The sequence below is a fragment of the Mobula hypostoma genome, chromosome 18, assembly GCF_963921235.1.
Source record: "Mobula hypostoma chromosome 18, sMobHyp1.1, whole genome shotgun sequence".
Lineage (NCBI taxonomy): Eukaryota > Metazoa > Chordata > Chondrichthyes > Myliobatiformes > Myliobatidae > Mobula > Mobula hypostoma.
Window position 1 is genome coordinate 34398605 of NC_086114.1, and position 26055 is coordinate 34424659.

General features: G+C 41.1%; 1 protein-coding gene across 1 annotated transcript in view; it reads left to right on the forward strand.

Moving 5' to 3' along the window:
* Positions 1–26055, forward strand: part of LOC134358451 (microsomal triglyceride transfer protein-like) — a 107776-nt gene that overhangs the window by 45284 nt on the left and 36437 nt on the right. Inside the window, exons 7-8 of the mRNA XM_063070690.1 lie at positions 216–363; positions 24922–25079. Coding sequence (XP_062926760.1) covers positions 216–363; positions 24922–25079 — 306 coding nt within the window. The remainder of the gene's footprint in view (positions 1–215; positions 364–24921; positions 25080–26055) is intronic.

The following is a 26055-nucleotide window of genomic DNA, read 5'->3' on the forward strand; positions in this document are numbered from 1 at the left end:
TGAAATTGCAGGGTACATTTCATCATGGCTGACTACATTGCTAATTCTGCATTTTCTAAATTTATTAGATATATTTTTGTTTAATGGTAATGGTATCTTGTTTATATTTTTCTTATTCTGTATTTATAAAGATGTTTTAATAATGTGTGTGGGATGTGGATATAGTTCTGTAGTTACATGACTCGACTGAGTGAAACAATTATTCCTCACAACAGACAGCAGCTTCACTATTTGACTTCAGAGTTAAAGCCCAGACCAGTTCATAAGGAAGGTCTCCAGGAAACACTGCATGATCTTGGGATTTTTACACCCTTTTCTATGACTGGTGATCCGGAGAAGGTACACTGCAAGAAGTGTACACTTGTGAGTATTACACTGTATATTAACACTACGCATTTGGTGAGCCGATTAGCTGCAGTTTGTTATTTTTATGTCTGTCTTGGCTAAGTCTCACAAGATGTCCCATATGAGTTCCACTGTTACATAAGATGTTTTTGTATCTGGACCATATACTAATAACAGTTTCTATCTGTATTAAAACATCCCAAGGTGCTTTATGGGAATGCCATTGGCTAAAATTTAGTGTGGAACCATACAGGTAACCAAAAGCTTGGTCAAAGCTATAGATTTTAAGGATTATCTCAAAAGAGGAAGGAGAAATAAAGGGTTTGGGGTGGAATTGTTAAATATCTGCTAGAACTGCGAGAGAATTGGAGCAGTGAAATGATTAAAACTGGTGATGAGCAACTTACTTGAATTGGAGGATATCAGATGTCAAAGAGGATTTCTCAGCATCATTACAACAGGTTGAAGCCTAATTGGAAAACCACTAATAGATGCAGAGATCAAACTGAGGAGTGCACATTGATTACAGTGGAAATGACATGCCAACTGTGCCATGGCTATCTACTTCATGCAGCCAGTAATAACCCCACTGCATATCGGGTACATTCATCTGTGGGGATTCATTTTGCAACTTATCAGCATTGAATAAAATTACCCCATCTCTCTTAAAGGGGAACAAAAATATATAGTGCATTCTAACAGTCTTTCAAGAAGTGGTTTTGACTAGAAAATACTGGATTATCATCAAAAGGTTTAAAGTTTTACTGACACTATATTGTATGCCTTAGTGGCAAAGAAACAAGGACTGCAGACCAGGAAATATTCCAAGACCATGCTCAAAATGTAGTGAGTAAATGTTTTAGAAGCTAATGCAAGTGTGAATCTTGATAATCTGGTTGCAGTGACACAAAATGTTCAGTGAACTCACATCTATGGCGATGGTCAGTAAATGTATCTTTGAATCCTCTCTATATATATACACGCTACCATATACAACTCTAAGATTAATTTTCTTGCCGACATTCACAGGAAATTCAAGAAACACAGTAGAATCCATGAAGGTTATTGAGGCCAAGGTCTTGAAGCTTATTGATTAGCTTTGAGGTGATGATAGTATCGAATGCTGAGCTGCAGTTGCTGAAGAACGTTTTCATGTATGCATCTTCACTGTCCAGATGTTCAAGGGTTGAATGAAAAGCCAATGAGCTGACATCTGCTGTTGACCTTTTGTGTCTGGAGGCAAACTGGAGCAGATCCAAGTCTCTTCTTAGGCAGGAGTTGATATGTTTCATCATCACAGTGGAGGTAAGTGCTCCTGGATGATAGTCATTGAGGCAGGTTGCCATGTCTTTCTCAGGCACCCGTTTAATTGAAACCTGCTTGAAGCAGAAGGGTACCTCAGACAGCTGAAGCAAGCGGTTAAAGATATTGGTGAACGCTCCAGCCAGTCGATCAGCAGGTCTTTCGTACTCGACCAGGTACCCCATCTTGGCCAGATGCTTTCCATGGCTTCACCCTCCAGAAGGATGCTCTCACTTCAGGCTCAGAAACTGTGAGAGTTGGTGAAGGTGCCTCCATGTTTTGACAGTCAAAACAAGCATAGAAGTCATTGAGCTCATCTGGGAGCAAAGCCTTGATGTCACCTACGTTGCTTGGTTTCACTTTATAAGAGGAAATGTTGATGCAAGCCCTGCCACACCTGTCAAGCATCCTTCAGTGATTCAAGTTTGGTCCAGAATTGCCACTTCACATGTGGGATTTGTTTCCAGAGATCGTACTTGGACCTCTTGTATTTTACTTGGTCGGCATACCTGAATGCCACTCCTCTAGCCCTCAGCATATTCTGGATCTCATGCTTCTGGCTGGGGAAGACGCTGATTTTTAGCCTGGCTTAGAGCCCTCCCCTTCTCCCTCTCTTTCAGCCATGGTGATGTACCTTCATCAGCCTAAAGGTGCTGTAGCTGCATGTTTGAGAGTTAAGTCACTAAGTCTTTCAGAAGTTCGTCAAATTGCGAAACTTAGCACTTTTACGAAGCTCACATCCAAATCTCACTGTTGGGGCAATCCTTCAGGGAAAAGCCCTCCCTGCGAGACCTGAAGAAGATACTGTGGCTGATAGTGGAAAATCCTTACTGATTCCCTGACCCACAACAGAGCTAAAATTATCAAAACTGATTAGCGTTTCATACCTAATGAAGAAGTTATCTAATCTTCCATCTTAAATTTCTGTTTCTGCTCCTCTCACATCTCCTTATCAGCCATATAACACATTACAGATGACATAGGTACACAACTCTTACTTTCTCTTCCATTCGTAACTGCAGTTATTTCTCCCTTCAGGCTGCAGACAGATCCAACTGAAAGAACAAGAGATTGACAATAAAGAAATACTGGTCAATTTGATGTGCCCAGTTGCCAACTCAGATTTCTCTGATATGTCTTGTGGTAAACCATATATATATATGTTGTAACTGGGTTGCCTGTCTGGACACGCCCCTCTGCTGGCTGCCCCTGTGGCTCCTCCCACAGACCCCTGAATAAAGGCGATTGGGCCTTGGCTCCTCCTCTCAGTTCAGGGGCAGACACTCGACATGCTGGAGGTCACATTTTACTGCGAATAAAAGCATTTCAGTATTTACTCTACTTCCAGTCTTTTGGAGTTATTGATGGTGCATCAATTTTATTCGCAGTAAAATGTGATCTCCAGCATGCTGAGTGTCTGCCCCTGCACTGAGAGGAGGAGCCAAGGCCCAATCGCCTTTATTCAGGGGTCTGTGGAAGGAGCCACAGGGGCAGCCAGCAGAGGGACGTGTCCAGACAGGCAACCCAGTTACAACACATATATATGGTTTACCACACGTCTCTAGCAAAGGAAGTATAAGGTGCTCCTTCCCCTCCACTAGCCTGCAGGTCACCCTTGGGTAAGGTGTAGCAGCTGCTTATCCCCTCCCCTGCCGCTCAGCATCACATAAAGCCATGAAAGCAGGGGTGGATGGTTGTAAGAGCAACTGGTGCCTTTAACAAGTCCTGGTTATGCGACCACTGATGCTGGGCAGACAACCTCTGAAGAGTATTGATAATGACTGGGATTACCCGTCTTTTAGAGATGTTGCCCAGAAGAAGGCAATGGCAAACTACTTCTGCAGAAAAATTTGGCAAGAACAGTCAACGTCATGGAAAGGCCATGAACACCCACGTCGTACTTCACGGCACATAATGAATGAATGAAGAAGCAAGGATAGAGTATATGCTGAACTTTCACTCACTGATGGTGAGGCTACACAGAGGTTCAATAACCCATTATCTACATGAACACTTTGTTGAGGCAGCCTGTAAAAGACTGCTGATGGATATGAACAACAAATTCCTTGATGCTTTGGAAAACTGGTGACCAAGAAAGTTACTAGAGGTCCAGGTCCGTCTCTGGAAAGCTATCTCACAGGCAAAGTGGCAATTCCGGGCTAAACTTGAATCAATGAAGGATGCTTGACAGGTGTGGCAGGGCTTGAATGCTATCACCTCTAACAAATTGAAATAGGTGACAACAGGACTTGACTTCTAGATAAGTTCAATGCCTTCTATGTTCGCTTTGACCGTCACAACATGGAACCATCACAAGCTCCTACAGCCCCGAAGATCCTGTGATTTCAGTCTCTGAGGCCAATGTTGGAGCATCCTTCAGAAGGGGAATCCATGAAAAGCATCCGGCCCAGATGGATTCCCAATGTTGGCCACGGGGGATTTAAAATATGGAAGAAAACATTGAACTCGAATGGGTCAAGGACAGTGGAAGCAGAAAGATCAATTATCTTTGTCCCTGCCAACTGCTTGGAGATGGAGGCTACCATCTTGTGGAAATGTTTTACATCCTCCATTTTGTGAGATGAAGTTGATTGGCTTTCAGTGTTTTAAAGAAGACACATTGATGCTTGAGGTAATCTGCTGGACGGAGGTCATTTCTAAATAAGGAATTACTTGTGAGATGTTCATTGGTTGGACATAACTTGCAGGTGTGTGAATGTTGGAGTTGGTGCCTGCCTTGAGTGATTCGAGCTGGTTACTGAAGAGAACAAAGAGCCATAAATTACCGACTGTCACTTGCTGGGAAGAGGGTGATAAATGGATGCTGCCCTGGAGCAGAGTCAACAAAAAGATGTTAAAGGTCAATCAGATGACCTACAGCCAATGACACTGGAATGCAATATTTGAACTGGTAAGGAACAAGCATAAAAGTGGACATTTCGAGAGTGCTATCAGCGACAACTCTAGAGAATTACATCGCAAGGAAGAATCCCACGCCAGGGGCTGGGAGAAGAAAGGATCGATCGTCTGGTCAACGGAGATCCCGTATTTCGGTATTATAAATTGGACAAGTTGTCTGAATGAGTATTGGTACAGAGAGAACAGTAGAATTTATGTTCTAAGCTGTTGGCCCGGGGTCAACATATTACGTTGTTGTTTGTGCAGAGATAATAAAGTGCGAGCTTCGATTAATTATGAGTTGCAAAGTGAATTTCCTAATGTTGTTCTGTTGACAAAAGGTCAACACCTGTCTGAGTACTAAAGTCTTGTGCTGATTGACTGGCTGGAGTGATCACTGAGATCTTTAACTTCTCACTCCGAGGTACCCATCTGCTTCAAGCAGGTTTCAATTGTACTGGTGTCTAAGAAGAATATGGTCACCTGCCCCAATGACTATCGTCCAGTAGCACTTACTTATAAGCACAGTGATGAAGTACTTTGAGAGGTTGGTGATGAAACATACCAACTCCTGTCTAAGAAGTGATTTGGATCCACTTCAATTTGCCTACTGGCACACAGGTCCACAGCAGATGCCATTTCAATGGCTCTTCACCCAACCCTGGAACAGCTGCACAGAAAAGGTGCATACATCAGTATGCTCTTTATCGACTACAGCTTGGCATTCAAAACTATCATCCCCTCAAGACTAGCCAATGAGTTTCAAGACCAAGGTCTCAATACCGACTTGTGCAATTGGATCCTCGATTTCCTCACTTGCAGACCTCAGTCAGTTCGGATTGGCAACAACATCTCCTGCACGATCTCCATCAGCACAAGCGCACCACAATGCTGTATTTATATATTTTTGCTGACAACACCACTATTGTAGGCCGAATCAAAGGTGGTAGTGGATCAGAATATAGGAGGGAGATTGAAAAATCTGACTGAGTGCCACAACAACAAACTCTTACTCAATGTCCGCAACATCCAGGATCTGTTTATTGATTTCAGGAGGAGGATTTCAGAGGTCCATGAGCCAGTCTTCATCAGGGGATCAGAGGTAGAGAGGGTCAGCAACTTTAAATTCCTCAGTGTCACCATTTCAGAAGATCTGTCTTGGGCCCAAGTTCAATTACAAAGAAAGCACAGGGGCGTCTCCACTTCTTTAGGAGATTGCACAGATTTGGCATGACATCTAAAACTTTGACAAACTTTAATCACCATGTAGTGGAGATTATATTGACCGGCTGCATTGCAGCCTGGTATGGAAACACCAATACCCTTGAATGGAAAATCCTGCAAAAGTAGTGGATATAGCTCAGTCCATAATGGGTAAAATCCTCCCCACCATTGAAAACAGCGACACAAATTGTTGTCACAGAAAAGCAGTGCCCATTATAAGGGACCCCCACCACCCACGTCATGTTCTGTTCTTGCTGCTACCATCAGGAAGAAGGTACAGAAGCCTCAGAACTCACACCACCAGGTTCAGGAAGAATTATTACCACTCAACCATCTGACTCTTGAACCAAAGGGAATAGTTTCACTCAACTTCACATGTCCCATCACTGAACTGTTCCCATAACCTATGGTTGCACTTTCAAGGACTTTTCAACTCATTGTTCTAGATATTTATTGCTTATTTAAAAAAAAATTATTATTGTTATTTTTTGTATTTGTACATTTTGTTGCCTTTTGCATAAAAGCCTGAGGCATGACCAAGTGTATTCCTAAATGTTGTGGGAAGCAAGGGAGGAAATTGCTGGTGTCCAGCAGTGATTTTAGTATCTTCCTTAATCACAGGTGAAGTATCAGTAGACTGGAGGGTGGCTAATATGCCTTTATTTAAGAAGGGCTTTAAGGAAACCCAGGGAATTATAGGGCACTGAGCCTAATATCAGTAGTGGGTAAGTTATCGGAAAAGATTCTGAGAGACTGCATTATAAAATTATGTAGCACATGATGTGGATGATCATAGTCTTTTTCCCAGGATGGGAAATCTAAAACCAGAGGATATAGATTTAAGGTGAGAAGAGAGGGGATCTGAAGGGCATATTTTTCCAGGAAGATGTCAAGTTTCAAGATTCAAGCTTCAAGGTTGTTTAATGTCATTTCCAGTACACAAGTGTAAAGGAGAACAAAATAATTGTTATTCCACAACTGATATATGGAACAAATTGCCTGAATGAGTGATGGGGAAGTATAGCATTTGACAGGTACTTTCTTTCTTTCTTTTTAAATCTTTTTATTAAATAAGTATACAAAAAGGTAAGCCATATAGACACTAATACACTGTTAGAATATAATAAAATTACAGAAGATATTAATACAAAAAAAAACTACAAACAATGTAATTTAAACATAACATACCAAGGTAACAAAATAGTATACTAATTTTATATATATATCAATAGAGAAAAGGAAAACCCCCCCCCCAAAAAAAACCCACCGTGCAACTAACTAAAAGCAAAGCAAAGCAATGGGCTAACTTGAAACCAAACAGAGTTAAACTTAAAATCACATCCTCAATCCCGACCTCCATTAAAAACAGTAAAAAAAAACAAGAAGGGTATATATTACATTAAATGAAAATATTGAATAAAAGATCTCCAAGTCTGTTCAAATTTAAATGAGGAGTCATAAAGATTGCTTCTAATTTTCTCCAGATTCAAGCATAATATCGTCTGAGAAAACCAAAAAAAGGTAGTTGGAGCATTAAGCTCTTTCCAATGTTGTAAGATACATCTTTTCGCTATTAAAGTAAGAAATGCAATCATTCTACGGGCTGAAGGGGAGAGATTACTGGAAATTTTAGGTAGTCCAAAGATAGCAGTAATAGGGTGAGGAGAGATATCTATATTCAATACCTTAGAGATAATATTAAAAATGTCTCTCCAAAAAGTTTCCAAAGTAGGGCAAGACCAAAACATATGAGTTAAAGAGGCTATCTGCCCCAGACATCTATCACAAAAAGGATTAATATGAGAATAAAAGCGCGCTAACTTATCTTTGGACATATGTGCTCTATGAACAACTTCAAATTGAATTAGGGAATGTTTAGCACAGATAGAGGAAGTATTGACTAATTGTAAAATCTGCCCCCAGTCATCCACAGAAATGGTAAACCCCAATTCCTGTTCCCAATCTACCCTAATCTTATCAAATGGAGCTTTCCTAAGTTTCATAATAATATTATAAATCATAGCCGATGCACCTTTCTGACATGGATTAAGGTTGATTATAGTATCTAAAATGTATGTAGGAGGAAGCATTGGAAAGGAAGAAAGTCTAGTACTTAGGAAATTTCTAACTTGTAGATATCTAAAAAAATGTATTCTTGATAAGTTATATTTATTAGATAATTGTTCAAAAGACATAAGGGAACCATCTAAAAATAAATCCAAAAACCGTGAAATACCCTTAGTCTTCCAAGTTTGAAAAGCACGATCCGTAAAAGAGGGAGAAAAAAATATGTTACCTAAAATGGGAATCGCTAACCCAAATTGATTAAGATCAAAAAGTTTTCCGAATTGAAACCAAATACGCAAGGTATATTTAACTATCGGGTTAGACACCTGTTTAAGGCGTTTCCAATCAAAAGGAAGAGAGGAACCTAAAATAGAGCCAAGTGTAAAACCCTGAACAGATTGTAATTCCAATACTACCCATTTAGGAATGGATAGTATATCCTGGTCCAGTAACCAGAATTTCATATGTCGAATGTTAATTGCCCAATAATAAAATCTAAAGTTAGGTAATGCTAAGCCTCCATCTCTCTTAGCTTTCTGTAAATGTATTTTACCAGTCTCGGGTTTTTATTCTGCCAAATAAATGAAGAAATTTTAGAGTCAACTTTGTCAAAAAAAGATTTTGGAACAAAGATTGGTAATGCCTGAAATATATATAAAAATTTTGGCAAAAAAAAATCTTAACTGCATTAATACGACCAATCAAAGTTAAATATAAAGGAAACCATTTAGATGAAAGTTGAGTAATATGGTCTATTAATGGTAAAAAGTTAATCTTAAATAAATCTTTGTATTTACAAGTAATTTTAATCCCAAGATATGAAAAATAATTATTAATCAATTTAAATGGAAATTTATAATATAAGGGAAGTTGTTTATTAATCGGAAAGAGTTCACTCTTACTAAGATTTAATTTATAACCTGAAAAAAGACCAAATTGTGCTAATAACTCTAAAACAGCCGGGATGGATTTTTGAGGATTAGAAATATATAAAAGTAAATCATCAGCATAGATACAGGTACAAGGATATAAAAGGTTTAAGAGGGATATGGGCTAAAAACAGGCAAGTGGGATTAGTTTAGTTGGGCACCTTGGTTAACATGGACAAGTTGAACTGAAAGACGTGCTTAGGTGCTATATAACTCTATGAATCTATGATTAGGTAAAAATGATATCAGTTGAAAATAAAATCTTCTTTTGTAAAGTGCAGTAGTTTGTGGTCATATGTACATTTTTTTTTGCCAAAAATGACATTGAATTATTTGTTTAAAAAGTAGGACAAATTAAATTGTAATAACCTTGGTCTCTCACATGTTCTTGGATTCTTGTCAATGGTTCTGCCTTTGAGGTGAAACTGTGGTTAGAGGTTTACTGTATGTTATGACTGAGAAGTGTTACATTATTGTTTATGCTCCTTCCTATCTGATTTACACTTTTCAAGTAGCATGGGTCTGTGGGCAGTTAATAACCTGAATTTCATAACATTTTCAATTCCATTGTTTACTTCCCTCTCCGGCCAGCTCTCAAAAATATTGATCAATGTGTTGAATTGTTTCTGATGCCACATGAGAATGATTGTGTATATTTTCAAGCTTTCTTTCATCTCCATTCCACCCCACTTTGCCATAACTCCCCATTGTTGTTGAATTTGATTGCTCATCAAGTTTAAGATTGCCATTTTTGTTCTCAAACCCTTCAATGGATTGTGCTTCCTATTGTCTCCAGTGTTTATAACTTCCTCTGTATCAACTCTCCAATAACACTGCAAGGAACCATTACTGTATCTTGCACAATCTTTGTAAATAACAATCCAACCATTGCCAGCTATGTCTTCAGCTGGTTCATCACTGAAGTCTGAAGTTGTCTCCCTAAACCTCTTGTAGGTCACATCCTACAATCTATTCTTTTAACTAACCTTTTAGTTACCTATCATAATATCTCACATGAGTATGGAAGTATGAAACTTTCACTAATAATGTTGCTATCAAATACTTTGGGACAGTTTGCAATTTATAGCTGCAATAAAAGTTGGTTGATATTCATGCATAAAATAAATATTTGCACTTGATGCTCATTGTGGAAAGTACTTGCCTTGTGGAAATGAACCACAAGCGTATTCAGTAAATTTGGTCCAATCCAAAATCTGCTTCTGTATTGAGCTTTCTTCTCGGAAAGCACAAATGAACAGGCATCACATTTATGCCATACTCCATTCAAAATTGCTGACTACATCAGCTATATTATTTTTCACTTGGTGAATGGTTCAGAGAACGTGCTTCATCTTCATCACCTTCAATTTGCTAAATTTATAATTTTAATGAGAATGATGTGCGATGTGTGAGCCCATGATGTATTCTGAAATGATATATTCGTCAATCACACAGTGACATCAGTCATAATACTTTGTCCAAGAGTCTAAGCAGAGGTAGAGAAGCAATCTGTGGTTAATTGGAAGCAGATGAATGAGCTTACATTTACTTTGCATCTCTCATCTCCTTGGAAAATGGAATTTCATTATTTCTCCTTTGGCGATAGCCTATGGACTTTTTTGTTATATGTCTATCACTGGGAGAGATCTCAAGACAGTAACTTCCAAAAAATATTAGAACGCATGAAATACAGGAAGGGAATTTAATTTTTAAGTGTTTCTGAATGATTAGATTGTTGTTTTCAGTTAATACTGGTACCTATACTATTTATTTAGTTGAGGTAATGGTAAATGACAGTTTAACTACTGAAGGCTATTTTGTCAATTTCTAATCAGGGTGAGGGACTGGTGTTACAGCTTTATAAAACTCTGGTTAGATCACATCTGGACTATTAGATAGATAGATAGATAAATACTTTATTGATCCCAAAGGAAATTACAGTGTCACAGTAGAATTACAAGTGCATAGATATAAATACTAGAAGAAAGCAGAAAGAATAAAATATAAGTTACCACAAACAGTAACAGGAGGGGGTCATCACTTCCCTGGCTATAGGTTGACTCATTATAGAGCCTAATGACACAGGGTAAGAACGACCTCATAGAGTGCTCTTTGGACCGGTGCAGTTGTCTTAGTCTATGACTAAAAGTGCTCCTAGACCATAAGACTATAAGAAATAAGAGGAGAATTAGGTCATTCAGCCCATCAAGTCTGCTCCGCCATTCCATCATGGCTGATCATAGCTCCCACCCAACCATATCCTTTGATGCCCTGATCAATCAGGAAACGATCAACTATTGTCTTTAAATGTATGCACAGACTTGGACTCCACCACTGTCTGAGGCAGAGCATTCCACAGATTTACTACTCTCTGGCTAAAAAAATTCCTCCTTACTTCTGTTCTAAAGGGTTGTCCCTCAATTTTGAGGCTGTGCCTTCTAATTCTGGATACCCCTACCATAGGAAACATCCTCTTCACATCCACCCTATCTAGTCCTTTCAACATTCAGTAGGTTTCAATGAAATACCCCTGCATTCTTCTAGATTCCAGTGAGCACAGACTCAAAACTGCTATATGCTCCTCATATGTTAACCCCTTCATTCCCAGAATCATCCTCGTGAACCTCCTCTGAACTTTCTCCAATTACAACACATTCTTTCTGAGATATGAGGCACAAAACCGTTGATAATACTCCAAGTGTGTCCTGACTAGTGTCTTATAAAGGCTCAGTGTTATCTCCTTGCTTTTATATTCTATTCCCCTTGAAATAAATGCCAGCATTGTATTTGCCTTCTTTACCACAGACTCAACCTGTAAATTAATATTCTGGGAGTCTTGCACAAGTACACCTAAGTCCCTCTACACCTTTGATGTTCGAACCTTCTCCCCATTTAGATAATAGTTCACACTATTGTTCCTTTTACCAAAATGCATTGTCGTACATATTATGGTATATATATTGTAGCAGGATATATAGAATATAGAATATAGTATTAATGGTAAGACAATTGGCAGTGTGGAGGATCAGAGGGATCTTGGGGTCTGATTCCATAGGACACTCAAAGCTGCTGCGCAGGTTGACTCTGTGGTTAAGAAGGCATACGGTGCATTGGCCTTCATCAATCATGGGATTGAGTTTAGGAGCTGAGAGGTAATGCTGCACCTGGACAAGCTAGCAAGCACTGTGAGGGTCATGTTTTTTGACTTCTCCAGTACGTTGAACACCATCAGCCCTGCTCTGCTGGGGGAGAAGCTGACAGCGATGCAGGTGGATGCTTCCCTGGTATCATGGATTTTTGATTATCTGACTGGCAGACCACAGTACGTGTGCTTGCAACACTGTGTGTCCGACAGAGTGATCAGCAGCACTGGGGCTCCACAGGGGACTGTCTTGTCTCCCTTTCTCTTCACCATTTACACCTCGGACTTCAATTACTGCACAGAGTCTTGTCATCTTCAGAAGTTTTCAGATGACTCTGCCATAGTTGGATGCATCAGCAAGGGAGATGAGGCTGAGTACAGGGCCACGGTAGGAAACTTTGTCACGTGGTGTGAGCAGAATTATCTGCAGCTTACTGTGAAAAAGACTAAGGAGCTGGTGGTAGACCTGAGGAGAGCTAAGGTACCGGTGACCCTACAAATACCTGGGGATACGAATTGACAATAAACTGGACTGGTCAAAGTACACTGAGGCTGTCTACAAGAAGGGTCAGAGTCGTCTCTATTTCCTGAGGAGACTGAGGTCCTTTAACATCTGCCAGATGATGCTGAGGATGTTCTACGAGTCTGTGGTGGCCAGTGCGATCATGTCTGCTGTTGTGTGCTGGGACAGCAGGCTGAGGGTAGCAGACACCAACAGAATCAACAATCTCATTCCTAAGGCCATTGATATTGTGGGGATGGAACTGGACTCTCTCACGGTGGTGTCTGAAAAGAGGATGCTGTCTAAGCTGCATGCCATCTTGGTCAATGTCTCCCATCCACTACATAATGTACTGGTTGGACACAGGAGTACATTCAGCCAGAGAATCATTCCACCAAGATGCAACACAGAGCGTCGTAGGAAGTCATTCCTGCCTGTGGCCATCAAACTTTACAACTCCTCCCTTGGAGGGTCAGACTCCCTGAGTCAATAGGCTGGTCCTGGACTTATTTCATAATTTACTGGCATAATTTACATATTACTATTTAACTATTTATGGTTCTATTACTATTTATTATTTATGGTGCAACTGTAACGAAAACCAATTTCCGCCGGGATCAATAAAGTATGACTATGACTATGACTATAGGACCCTGGTCAGACCCCACTTGGAGTACTGTGCTCAGTTCTAGTTGCCTCATTATAGGAAGGATGTGGAAACCATAGAAAAGGTGCAGAGGAGATTTACAAGGATGTTTCCTGGATTGGGGAGCGTGCTTTATGAGAATTGTTGAGTGAAGTCGGCCTTTTTTCCTTGGAGCAACAAAGGATGAGAGGTGACCTGATAGAGGTGTATAAGATGATGAGAGGCATTGATCGTGTGGATAGTCAGAGGCTTTTTCCCAGGGCTGAAATGGCTTGCACAAGAGGGCACAGTTTTAAGGTGCTTGGAAGTAGGTACAAAGGAGATATCAGGGGTAAGTTTTTTTATGCAGAGAGTGGTGAGTGTGTAGAATAGGCTGCCGGCGAGGGTGGTGGAGGCAGATACGATATGGTCTTTTAAGGGACTCCTGGACAGGTATATGGAGCTCAGAAAAATAGAGGGCTATGGGTAACCCTAGGTAATTTCTAAGATAAGGACATGTTCGGCACAGCTTTGTGGGCTGAAGGGCCTGTATTGTGCTGTAGGTTTTCTATGTTTTTCTATGTCAAATTGATAAATTAGTTTATTGGTTTATTATTGTCACATGTACTGAGGTACAGTAAAAAACTGTTTTGCATGCCACACAGATCGTTTCTTCACATCAGTGCATTGAGGCGGTAACAAAGAAAACAATAACAGAATGCAGGACAGAGTGTTACAGTTACAGAGAAATAGTCATGCAGGCAGGTAATAAAGTGCAGGGCTACAATGAGGTGGATTGTCTGGTCAAGAGTCTACCCTTATTGTACTTGAGGGGCATTCAATAATCTTCTAGTAGCAAAATGCAAACTTAGTGTGGCGTTACATGCTTACAGGCTTCTGTATCTTCTGCCAAATGAGACGGAGAGCATCCAGAGGAATCTCACACAGGAGAATATACTTCATAAAGACATTGCTGTAGTCAGGATCGAACCTGGGTCACCGGACCTGTGAGGCAATGGCTCTATTTGATGCACGCTGTGCTAGCCTCTGAGATCTGAATAATCCATTCCATTGCTAGGTTAGGATGGCTGGTGGGCTTGTGCTGTGGCAGAACTGACTTTTGGTGGGCATTGTGGAGTAGGAAATGGTGAAACAGGGTATGTTCGGATGGCTGGATTATGGGGGGGGGAGGAGTAATGGGAAATTGAGAATGTGGCTGCATTTGGATCACAGAGATGGAAGTTGAAAGCCTAGAAGCTGAGTGGTGTTTAAATGTTGGGAGCAGAGTAGAAAAGAGAAAGCAACCGAAAGGTAGTAGGGGAGAGGGATTGTACAGTGGCAGCATGGCAATTGGGGACTGAGAATACGGCAATTGTGGATTAGGGATGCTAAATCTGAGGGCAGTCTCTGACAGCAGAGTGTAGAAGCTTCAGGGTCAGGAAAAACATCAAAATTACGTCATTGTGTGTCATCTTATCAGATGTGGAAGGTTAACTCGCAGTAAGTAGTGCTCAACTGAACACAAAAACATCAGAAATAGGAACAGCTGTACAAATACTTGAGCCAGCTCCATCAAAATCAGGTTTAATATCACTTGCATAGTTGCGAAATTTGTTGTTTTGCAGCAGCAGAATTAGAGAGCAATAAAAGAGAAGTAGGGAGGTAGTGTACATGGATTCATTGTCCATTCGGGAATCTGCTGGTGGAGGGGAAGAAGCTGTTCCTAAAACACTGAGTGTGTGATTTTAGGCTCCTGTACCTCCTCCTTAAGGGTAGCAATGAGAAGAGGGCTTGTCCTGGGTGACTGGGGTTGTTAAAAACAGATACCCCATTTTGAGGCATCGTATTGTGAAGATGTCCTCACTGCTGGGGAGGATAGTGCCCATGATAGAGATGGCTGAGTTTGCAGCTTTTTGAAGCTTTTTCCAATCTTGTGCCATGGCCCCTCCGTAGCAGGTGCTGATGCAACCAGTAAAAATGCTCTCCACAGTATATCTGAAGAAATTAGTTGAAGTCGTGGGTGACATACCATATCTCCTCAAGCACTTATTGAAAAGCAGTTCCTGTCGTGCCTTTGTAATTACATCAAAATGCAGGGCCCGGGATAGAGTTTCAGAGATGTTGGCAATCAGGAACTGAAACTGCTCACCCTTTCACTGCTGGTCCCTCGACGAAGACTGGTGTGTGTTCCTTCATCTTTCCCTTCCTGAAGTCCTGAATTTCATATGATCATGTCAGGTTCGACTGTTGGAATCAACTTTACTTTTGTGCCAAATCCATATTACCCAGCATTTTTTTGTTAACCAAGAGATGGTAATTCAGATTTTAAAAAATTCAATTCTGGAGTATAAAACGTATTTTTCCTTTAATTTTGAGCTAGATTTAGGAATCATTTGTTTAAGACTTGTATATGTTAAAATGATTTAAGGTTACTATATGAGGAACGTCTGGCAGCTCTTGGGCTATATTCCATGGAATTCAGGAGAATGAGGGGAGATCTCATAGAAACATTCCAAATGTTAAAAGATCTGAACAGATTAGATATGGCAAAGTTATTTCCCATGGTAGGGGAGTCTAGGACAAGAGGGAACGACTTCAGGATTGAAGGACGTCCATTTAGAACAGAGATGTGGAAAAATTACTTCAGTCAGAGGGTGGTATATCTGTGGAATTTGTTGCCACCAGCGGCTGTGGAGGCCAGGTCATTGGGTGTATTTAAGACAGAGATAGACAGGTTTTTGCTTAGCCAGGGTATCAAAGGGTATGGGGAGAAGGCAGGGGAGTAGAATGACTGGAAGAATTGGATCAGCCCATGATTGAATAGTGGAGCAGACTCAATGGGCCGAATGGCCTGCTTCTGCTCCTATATCTTCTCTCTCTCTGGCTAGCCATCCTATAGGATGTTGATGGTTCCTTTCAGTCAGTTAGTGGGGTTGACCCCACTCCTCAGAAAGGAACAGTGTATGCATGAATGGATTTTAGGTGAGTAGGGGGTTGCACAGGTCCAGACCCACCCTCTCGACATCCTGTCCCGGATCCAGCGGCATGGTGGGGTCCAAGACAGCTGGGGGAAGTCCTGTTGCAGTGAGTGGCCAGACCAAGCTTCGATGCAAAGGATGCCCTTTCCGCGCTTCACGGAATGTGTTTGCTAGATGGCTGTTGACCCTATGAGAGGGTTCATCCGCCCTTTGACAGGTCTTGTTTCTCGTCCTGCAGGGTGTCTAGCCACCCTCCTCACCAGGCAAGCCTGGTGGGGGAGCTGGTTTAGTTGCCAACCACCCGAGCATGCGACAGGTAGTACTGGGTTACATGGTACCAGTAGCACTCAGACCAGTGACCTGACCTGAGGGGTCCTATGTCTTATGGTCTTATAAAATGAAGGAGGAATACAGCAGTTTTTGTTATTTCTAAACACATACAGGGTTCTACTTATATTTATATATCTGAAGATAATTCTACAAGACAGAACTTGTAGCTTTGATTCTTCTGAGCACTCAGTGCAGATTACGTTGTGACAAAGCGGACAGACTGACTCTCAAATCAGGATCACAGACCACACACGAACTAAAATTGCTTATCCATGCATTTAGTAATTTCATACATCATTCTGCAAGAGGTCTGGAAATAAAAGTAAAATTTTCTTGCATTTTTTGTGTTTAGTTGCACTTCCTTTGCTGGAGCGTATGGCAATAGATCATAGGCGCTGGGGCATCAAGGCACCCGCAGGGACCAAGTGAAAGTTGCTTTAAGAAGTGCTCAACACACAAGACCTTATCTACTCAGACTTGTACTCATAGTTAATGTTCTCTAAGAGTGCACTTCACCAAGATAGCACTAATGAAGATCTGGGACCTCCTGGAACTCAAATGCAGCTTTATGTATTCAATCAAACAGCTGTCATTTGAAGTCAAGGTCATTATCAGTCTCAGTTTCCAAGCCTGAGATCATTCCAGACCACTGCCATTGATCTATGCCACATCTTACAAGTTTTCTGTGCATTGCTGCATCAGGAAGGTCATCCAAACTCTAAATTCAAGGAGAGATGACAGCATCTAATTTTCTGCGAGTCTACAGAAACAGGCGGCTTGAGCACAAGGACTTACTATCACTGCGGACGTGCTTAAGCGCATGCATTCGCACACTGGACCTTGTTAGCCCTTAGCAACCAGCTGGCGCAAGCATCCCGGATTGGCTCCTTGGCAGCTACAAAAAGAGCAGTGATTCAGTTAGAACTTTACTTCTCTTCTCCCATCATTGCAGCTGCCGTATGTGAAATCAAAGCTGCTTGTGTTTTGTTTGCATTCTGTGGATCTCTTTAAAGACTGGCTCGTGTAGCTGCGAAACTAAATGTTTTTTCTAAGGATCCATATAGTAGCTCACCCTGAAACTGACACTGCACAAGGGGGAACCTGGGAATTTCAAACAGTGCAGCGTTGCCATCTGAACCTCAAAGAATTTCAGGATTCTGGTTCTTTAGCGATATACTTGCATTACCTGTGGATAACTAAAAATTCCTCATCTGATGAGATTTAACAAAAAAGTATCTGTATTCCCTGAAAGTTAGATGTTTGACAGGCGATTTTTAGAACATAGAACTTATAACATAGAATGCTACAGATCCTTTAGCCCACAATGTTGTGCCAAATGTTTTACCTATTCAATCAAACCCTTCCCTCATACGTAGCCCTCCATTTTTCTGTCATCCATGTGCCAATCTAAGAGTTTATTAAATGTCCCTAATGTATTTGCCTGTACCACCACCACCACCCTCTGTGAGAAAAATGTACCTCTGGCTCCCCCCTCTACTCTCTTCCAATCACCTTAAAATTATGCCCCTGGTTATTTCTGGGCTGGGGAAAAAAGGTCTAGCTATCCACTCAGTCAATGCCTATCATCATATACACCTCTATGAAATCAACTCCTTCACTCCATAGAGAAAAACCCAAGTTCATGCAACCTAAAAGGTAATCTCTCTGCTTTAGGTAGCATCCCGGTAAATCTCCTCTGCTAAAGCTTTTACATCCTTCTTATAATGAGGCGATCAGAACTGGGCACAATATTCTGAATGTGGTCTAACCACATTACCTTGCAGCTCTTCAAATCAAACCCTGACTAATGAAGGCCTACACACTATATGCCTTCGTAAACATCTATCAGCTCTTCTAATCAAAACAACTTGAATAAGCTACATAATGATAAACTTGGTTGATATAATTGTTGAAGAAAGTGCAAAAATGGGTCTATCTATCAATTGAAAAAAGATAGAATGTATGGTGATACCCAAAAAGAAGGAGAATCCTATCTGCAGGCTGAGAATAAATGGGGAAGACATAAAACAAGTATAGAACTTTTGCTTCTTAGGAAGCTGGGTGACATCAGATGGCAGGTGTGACATGGACATCAAAAGAAGAATAAGGATGGCAAAAGACACCTTTACAAGAATGAAGAGTATACTGACCAATAGTAAACTAGGCATGACAACCCACCTCAGAATACTGAAATGTTACGTTTATCCAGTTATGTTATATGGCTCAGAATGTCGGGCAATATCTAGTAACATGAGGAAACAAATTGTAGCAGCAGAGATGTGGTTTTTGAGGAGGATGCAAAGAATATCATGGACAAAACAAATATCTAATAAGGATGTCATGAACAGAGCAAACACAAAAAGAGAAATAATGTATGAGATCATGAAAAGGAAACGTAACTTCATTGGACATGTGATTAGGAAAGAGGAGTTAGAATGCACGGTAATTATGGGAAAGATTGAAGGGAAGAAAGCAAGAGGAAGACAAAGACAAATGATGGTGGAGACAGCAGCCAGAGAACTGGAAATGAATATCAATGAATTGATCGACTTGACCCGAAACAGGAGTGTGTGGGCCATGGCAGTCAAGGCTCAAACTGGGCATGGCACCTGATGATGGTGATGAATCAAAAGAACAAATTTAGTTTGAAGCCCTCCACTGGTCCGGTCAACATGGATATTATGTCCTAGCTGTGTTCATAGGCAAGCTAGGGCAGTATGATATGGTGTACAATCTGTTGCCCATGCAGGGCTCCCCTTCTCTGTGCAGCTGATGAATCCAAAGCAATGGCAGAGATCTTTACAGTTTGGAACCAGGGGCATCACAGGAATTGCCAGTAAGTACTGAACTCAACATAGGACTGTCTTAGGGACTCCAGTTCTGGATTTTTCCTCAGGGTTTACACCCGAAGCCTTCCTCATGAGTGAATAAGACGGTGGCGATTTGAGGTCAGAGTTTTCCTTTTCTCAGGTGAGCTGCCAACCACGGCTGACGAGCCCCATCTGCCCGAAAACAAATAAACTCGGTAAGAACATAGAAAACCCATCACCTGAAAGGTTCCTTTTAAGTCATGCATCCTTCTAATTTGGGAATATATTGCCTCTCCTGAAACGATCTTCAGTTTTTATCTGGGAACTCCCCACTGAAAAGCACAGAGGGAGTACCTTCATTAGAGAGAGTCCATTAGTAGAATGATGTAACTTATTACCATTGTTACGTACCCCGTAACTGGGTTGCCAAACCAGCAGAAATGGATCACTCAGTTGGAGTCTGGAGTACTAGAACTAAGAAAGTTTTATTAAAGAAACAAGCAACACAGTAATCGAAAGGATAATAAATGCAACAATTCAACAATGATAACCACACATGTGCACAGAATTAAGATAACAGCATCAATCAAGCTCTATCGTTGTCTAGGGGTAAATGACCAATTTCAAAATTACTCAAAGTTCAGTCCAGTTAGTAGTTCAGTTCGCAGTAATCATTGCCATGGCGGTGGACAACGTGGGGGAAGAGAGACATAGAACAGGAACAACTGATCATTCAGAACGGCTTCACTCACAGACCAGCAAGATGGCTCACAGACCAGCGAGATGGCTCACAAACAGCTTTTGGGCAGGTCCTTGGTGATGTCACCTGAGGTCACCGACTGTGACCCCTCCTCCAGATGCGGTTGATCCTCTGCAGTGAACCCGGCACCCAGGCAAGGGCGGACACACACCGGGTTCCCGCTGATCGTACCTTTCCACCCTGGTCGTTGTCTGGTACTTCTCACCCACTCGTGAGAAGCGTACCGCTTCCAGGGTCTCGTTATCTCGGGTGGCGTGTGTCTGTCTTAGCGAACCTGTCCCTTTTTATCCCCCTGCTGGGGTATCGCCTGTCCATCACTTCAAACAGTTCAGGGTTCAAAGGGGGGAGCCGCTCCAGACAGCTCTCTCTCCCACATCCCTTCATTACACATCTCCAGACGCTGCTCCATTGTTCCTTATCTCTCCTTCCCCTGAGGGCAGGTGGCAGACCAACTGCTGATGCCACTGATGCTAGCCCAGGCCAGCAAACATCTTAATTTTATGTGTATTCTCGTAACACCATTTTCAAGGGAATTTAAGGATGGACAATAGACATAGGCCTTGGCAGTGACATGATTCCAAGTAGTAAATGATTTTAAAAATTATATCAATTAGGATCATATTCTCCAAAAAATTAGAGGATTACTTGGTGGCGATCAAAACTTTTGAAATATTAACCAAAATAAGTGCATAAAATGAAGCTATTTCTATTGTTGAGGACTAAGGGATGTAGTAGATAATGTAGAAGTTATGTTAGGATTCATTTTTATATGCAAATAGTTGATGGCTTACAGTAATTGTTTACTACAGAGCAGAAATTGATTTGAGTTTTGTGAGGTAAAGAAACTAAGACCAATGGAGATAAGGTTGATGTCATACATCAGCTACAATCTCACCGAATGTCAGAAGAGATTATAGGTCTAAATGCTCACCTTTTATTGCCAATATGTGTTATGTGTTTTTCTCAACACAATTTTTTGTGGAAACCTATTTGTACAGTATGTCTATCTGGTGGGGGGGGGGGTGGAGGGAGAGAGAGAGAGAAAAATATATATATATATAGATGTATTGATTTATTGATTTATTTATGATTGATTAACTTCTGGGAGCTATTCAGAAGGTGCAGGATAGATCCTCGAGAAGAAGTATTCTAAAGGAAGGATAAGGCAACTGTAGCTGACAAGTGAAGTCAAAGACTGCACGAAAACTTATAATATAGCAAAGGTTAGTGGGAAGTTAGAGGTTTGGGAATCTTTTTTTAAAATTAACAGGTAACTAAAAAGCAATAAGGAGAGAAAAAGATGAAATAAGAAGGTAAGCCAGCCAATAATATAAAAGGGGGAGTCTGCAGAAGGACTTAGACAGATTAGGAAAATGGCCAAAGTGGTGGACAGAATATAATGTAGGAAAGTGTATGATCATATATTTCGGTAGAAGGCAGAGACTATTTTTAAATGGGGAGAACATTCAGAAATCAGAGGTGCAAATAGACCTGGGAGTCCTAGTGCAGGATTCCCTAAAGGTTAACCTGCAGGTTGACTTAGTGATAAGGAAGGCCAATGTAATGTTAGCATTCATTTCAAGAGGACTAGAATATAAAAGCAAGGATATAATGCTGAGATTTTATAAGGTATTGGTCAGACTGCAGTTTTGTGAGCAGTTTGGGCCCCTTATCTAGGAAAGAAAGATTGTGCTGTCATGGGAAAGGATTCAGAGGAGGTGCACGATAATAATCCCAGGGAATGAAAGGGTTAATGTATAAGGAACATTTGATGCCTCTAGACCTGTAGTCACTGGAGTTTAGAAGAAGGAGAAATCTTATTGAAACCTATCAAAATATTGAAAGGCATTAGTGAACATTGAGAGGATGTTTCCTATATTGGGGGAATCTAGGACCAGAGGGCACTGCCTCAGAGTAGATCTGCAGATGTTCCTTTGGAATGGCGATGAGGAGAAATTTCTTTAGCCAGAGAGCTTTGAATCTGGAACTCAAAGCCATAGATAGTTGTGGAGGCCAAGTCATTGGATATATTTAATTCAAAAGTCAATAGTTTCTTGATTAGTAGGGGTGTCAAATGTTACCGGGAGTAGGCAAGAAAATGGGGTTGAGATGGATAATAAATCAGCCATGATTAAAAAATGGAGCAGACTTGATGGGCTGAATGGCCTAATTCTACTCGATGTCTTATGGTCTTAACACAGTTACAGTATTGGTCATCAGAACTGTGCAAACATGTTTGATCACAAATCTGAAAAAACAACTAATGATCATCTTAAAAATACTGATAGCTTAACTGGAAAATAACTGTGAATACAAAATATACAAAATCGAAAGAATGAGAATCAGAATTAGGTTTAATTTCATTGGCCTACGTTGTGTGATTTGTTTTGCAGTAGCGGTACATTGCAATACATTATAATAAAAAACTATAAATTACAATGAGAAATGAATATAAAAATTAAATAGGTTGTACATAAAGAGCAAAAAGGGAAAAAAATAGTAGGGTAGTGTTTATAGGTCATTGTCCATTCAGAAATCTGAAGATGCTGTCCTTGAAACATTAAGTGTGTGCCTTCAGGCTCCTGTACCGCCCCCATAATGGTAGCAATGTGAAGAGGGCGTCCCCTGTGTGCTGGGGGTCCTTGATGATGCATACTACCTTTCTGAGGCATTGCCTTTTGAAGACGTGTTTGATGCTGGGAAGGCCAGTACCTGTGATGGAGTTGGCTGAGTTTAGAAATTCCTGCAGTGGCAAGAGCTGGAGGTTGGGGTCCAGTTCAGAGCATTCCATGGTCAGATAAGAGTGATCCCAGAGGACGGGGTGTGGGGTGGGTGAGGTGGTGGAAATGGCTCAGCTGGCACTGATGAAGATGGGCAATTCTCAAGGTCAAGAACCGATTTTTTTCAGCACCGAGTATGAGTATTGTTGACGCTCGAGATCAGCAAATTCTGGGATCTTATGGGCATGTGGGCCGGAGACACAAGTTTGGTCAACAAGTCCTGATGTTGGACTCCAGTGATCCCCAAAGGAAATCAGATCAGCTGGTGCTGAGGACTAAGACCAGCCATCCCTGTGGTCCATGACTGAGGTGAGTGAGCCCCAAGGACGAGGGCCAGTGATCCCAACTCTGGTAAGACCTAGGATCAGAGGTCCATACAGGGCAAGTCCGGAGGCCTGAGTTCAGTTGGCAGGTCCGGTTGTTGGACTTCCATTATCCCAGAAGACGGAGGTCAGGTTGGCAGGCACTGAGGATGGAGATCTGCAGTCCCCAAGGTCAAGGATCATGATTGGTGGGCCGCAAGGATAAGGGCCGGTGACTACCATTGTGAGAGCGTGGAGGGTAGGAAGGAGTTTTGTTATGTCTGTCTTCAAAGGGCATCAATCATACCAAGAAGAGCAGGGTTTACTGCTTCAACGATGATCATCCAGTAGCACTCATGTCTACCATAATGAAGCGCTTTGAGAGGTCGGACATGGCCAGAACTGCAATTTTTCTACTGCCGCAATAGGTCTACAGCAGATGTAATGTGACTGACTCTCCACTGGGCCTTGGATCACCTAAACAGCAGTCTACCTACATCTGGCTGTTGCTTATTGATCACAGTTCAACGTTAAACAACATCATACCCTCAGTACTAATCAACATTTCAGAACCTCCCTCTTCAACTGGATCCTTGACTTCCTCAGCGGGAGACCACCATCAATCCAGATTGGAAATAATATCTCCTCCTCGCTGACAATCAACACTGGCGCACCTTAAGAATGTGTGCTTAGCCCACTGCCCTGCTCTGTCTCTAGACCCATGACTGTGGCTAGGCACAACTCAAATGCCATCTGTAAATTTGCTGAAGACACCAACTGTTGTTGGCAGAACCTCAGATGGGAATGAGCCATCAGGAGAGAGAGAGAGATGGGGCTAGTTGACTACTTGAGTGGTGTTGCAATAACCTTGCACTCAACATCATTAAGACCATGAAAATGATTGGAGATGTCAGGAGCGGGCAGACAGGAGAACACGTAGTAGTCCTCATTGAAGCATCTGCAGTGGAAAGGGTAAGCAGCTTCAAGTTCCTGGGCGTCAACATCTCTGAAAATCTAACCCGGGCCCAACATATTGATGCAATTACAAAGAAGGCACGCCAGTGACTATACTTCATTAGGAGTTTGAGCAGATTTCATAATTCATCAAAGCCTCCAGCAAAATTCTATAGATGCACTGTGGACGTCATTCTGACTGGTTGCGACACTGTCTGCCAGTGCACAGGATCAGAAGAAGCTGCAGAGGCTTACAAACACAGCCAGCTGAATCATCAAGGATATTTTCAATAAGAGATGCCACAAGAAGGTACAGCATCCATCATTAAGGACCTTCACCATCCAGGATATATCCATGTCTCATTGCTACCATCAGGAGCCTAAAAACATACACTTATTGTTTTAGGAACAGCTTTTTCCTCTCCACCATCAAACTTTTGAATGGACCATGAAACCCATGATCAATTTTTGATCTAATTGCTTATTTTTTAGATATTTCTTATTGTAACACAGTATTTTAAAAATATATTTCTTTGTACTGCTGCAAAAAAAAACAAATTTTCTGACGTATGTCAGTGATAATAAACCTGATTTTGATTCTGTATGTTGCCAGTGTGTTGTTCTCCTGAACATTGTGGGCATGTTATGTTGGCCCCGGAAGTATGGCAACAGTTGCAGGCTACCCCCAGCACATTCTCAGATTGTGTTAGTTGTTAACGCATGTATAGTATGTTTCAATATGTATGATGAATAAATGTTATTTAATCTAATCTAATTTATGTTTAGTTTATGATTTTCGTGTAATGCTTGTGTTGTATCTGGAAATAAATTTTTCATTGCACTTGTGCATACACGTACTTGTGCATGTGACAATGAACTCGACTTTGAAGAAGTTCTCTAGACTCCTTAAGTTGAATTCCTGTGAAGCACAGGATGGAATCCACAATGTAACATCACTTTGTTCTTCTTTTAGGCAAATGGCTACTTGAAAAGTCTCAATGAAAAAGACAGTGTGCAAGATCTTTCCAAGGTATCTGCAGCAAAAGTTTTTCTGGCTTTTGTTCATCTGCTTAGAGAAGCAAAGACGAAGGTGATCCTGAATTTTCTGAAGAAGGCAGCTGAAAATGAGATGTGAGTCCATGGCATATGTTTCTTTTGCTATTCTAAATGTACATTTGTTTAAGATTCTATAAAATACTATTTGGCAGATAAAGACCTTATTACTGGTCTGAAATAATCCTATTCTTTCATAAGCCTCTTTGTAGGTCAGGGCTCTATTTTGTGCATAAGACCTCTCTCTGGAGTCGCAAGAAAGGTTCAGCTGCGATGCTAAGGGATAAATTGTTTCATATAAAAAAATAAATCTTGGAGACCTTGCTAGAACGTACCATTCACATCTAGTCAACCTTCAGCTAATTAAACGAAAAGGAAGACAAGTAGAAATATGAAATTTAAACAAAATTATGAAAAACAACATTGAAAGGGAGCTAGATAGAGAGAGGGGGAGAGAGAGAGAGAGAGGTTTTTTGACTGCAGGAAAAAATGGTGAAAACAATGAGTTAGTAATAGAATGGATAGTTTGCAAAATATGGCGGTATAGTGAGTTGATAATAGCTAGGAGAAAACACATTGGTTAATTGTTGCACATAAAGCTGAGGTGTCAAATTAGAATGTTGTAATCTTATGTTTCAATCTGTAATCATAGTTTAGTGACTATTGTTTCTACAAGGCATGTAAGCCTCTTAATAAAAAGCAATTATTGAGAAAGCTGGACTTTTATTTTTACTTATAATTTTTGCATAGAGTGTCAGAGGATGAAGGCTTTCCCAACCTCAGTGTTGTGCGTAGTCATATATTCAATGCTCACCAAGAATTTATCTCTGCTACTTTTGAGTGGAATGGTGGGCGTTGACCTACAAATCATGACAGAACAAATCTGCTGTGAAGTTGTGCCATGCAGAAGGGAGGGAGAAAGAAGCAGGTGGAGGTAGAAGGGAAGTGCAGGATTAACGATAGGAGATGGAATAGAGAGCAAGGGAAGGGCAAAGAGGAGAATGCATGCAACGTTTGAGTGGGTCTCCGAAACTGGCGATATTCCTTCAACGTG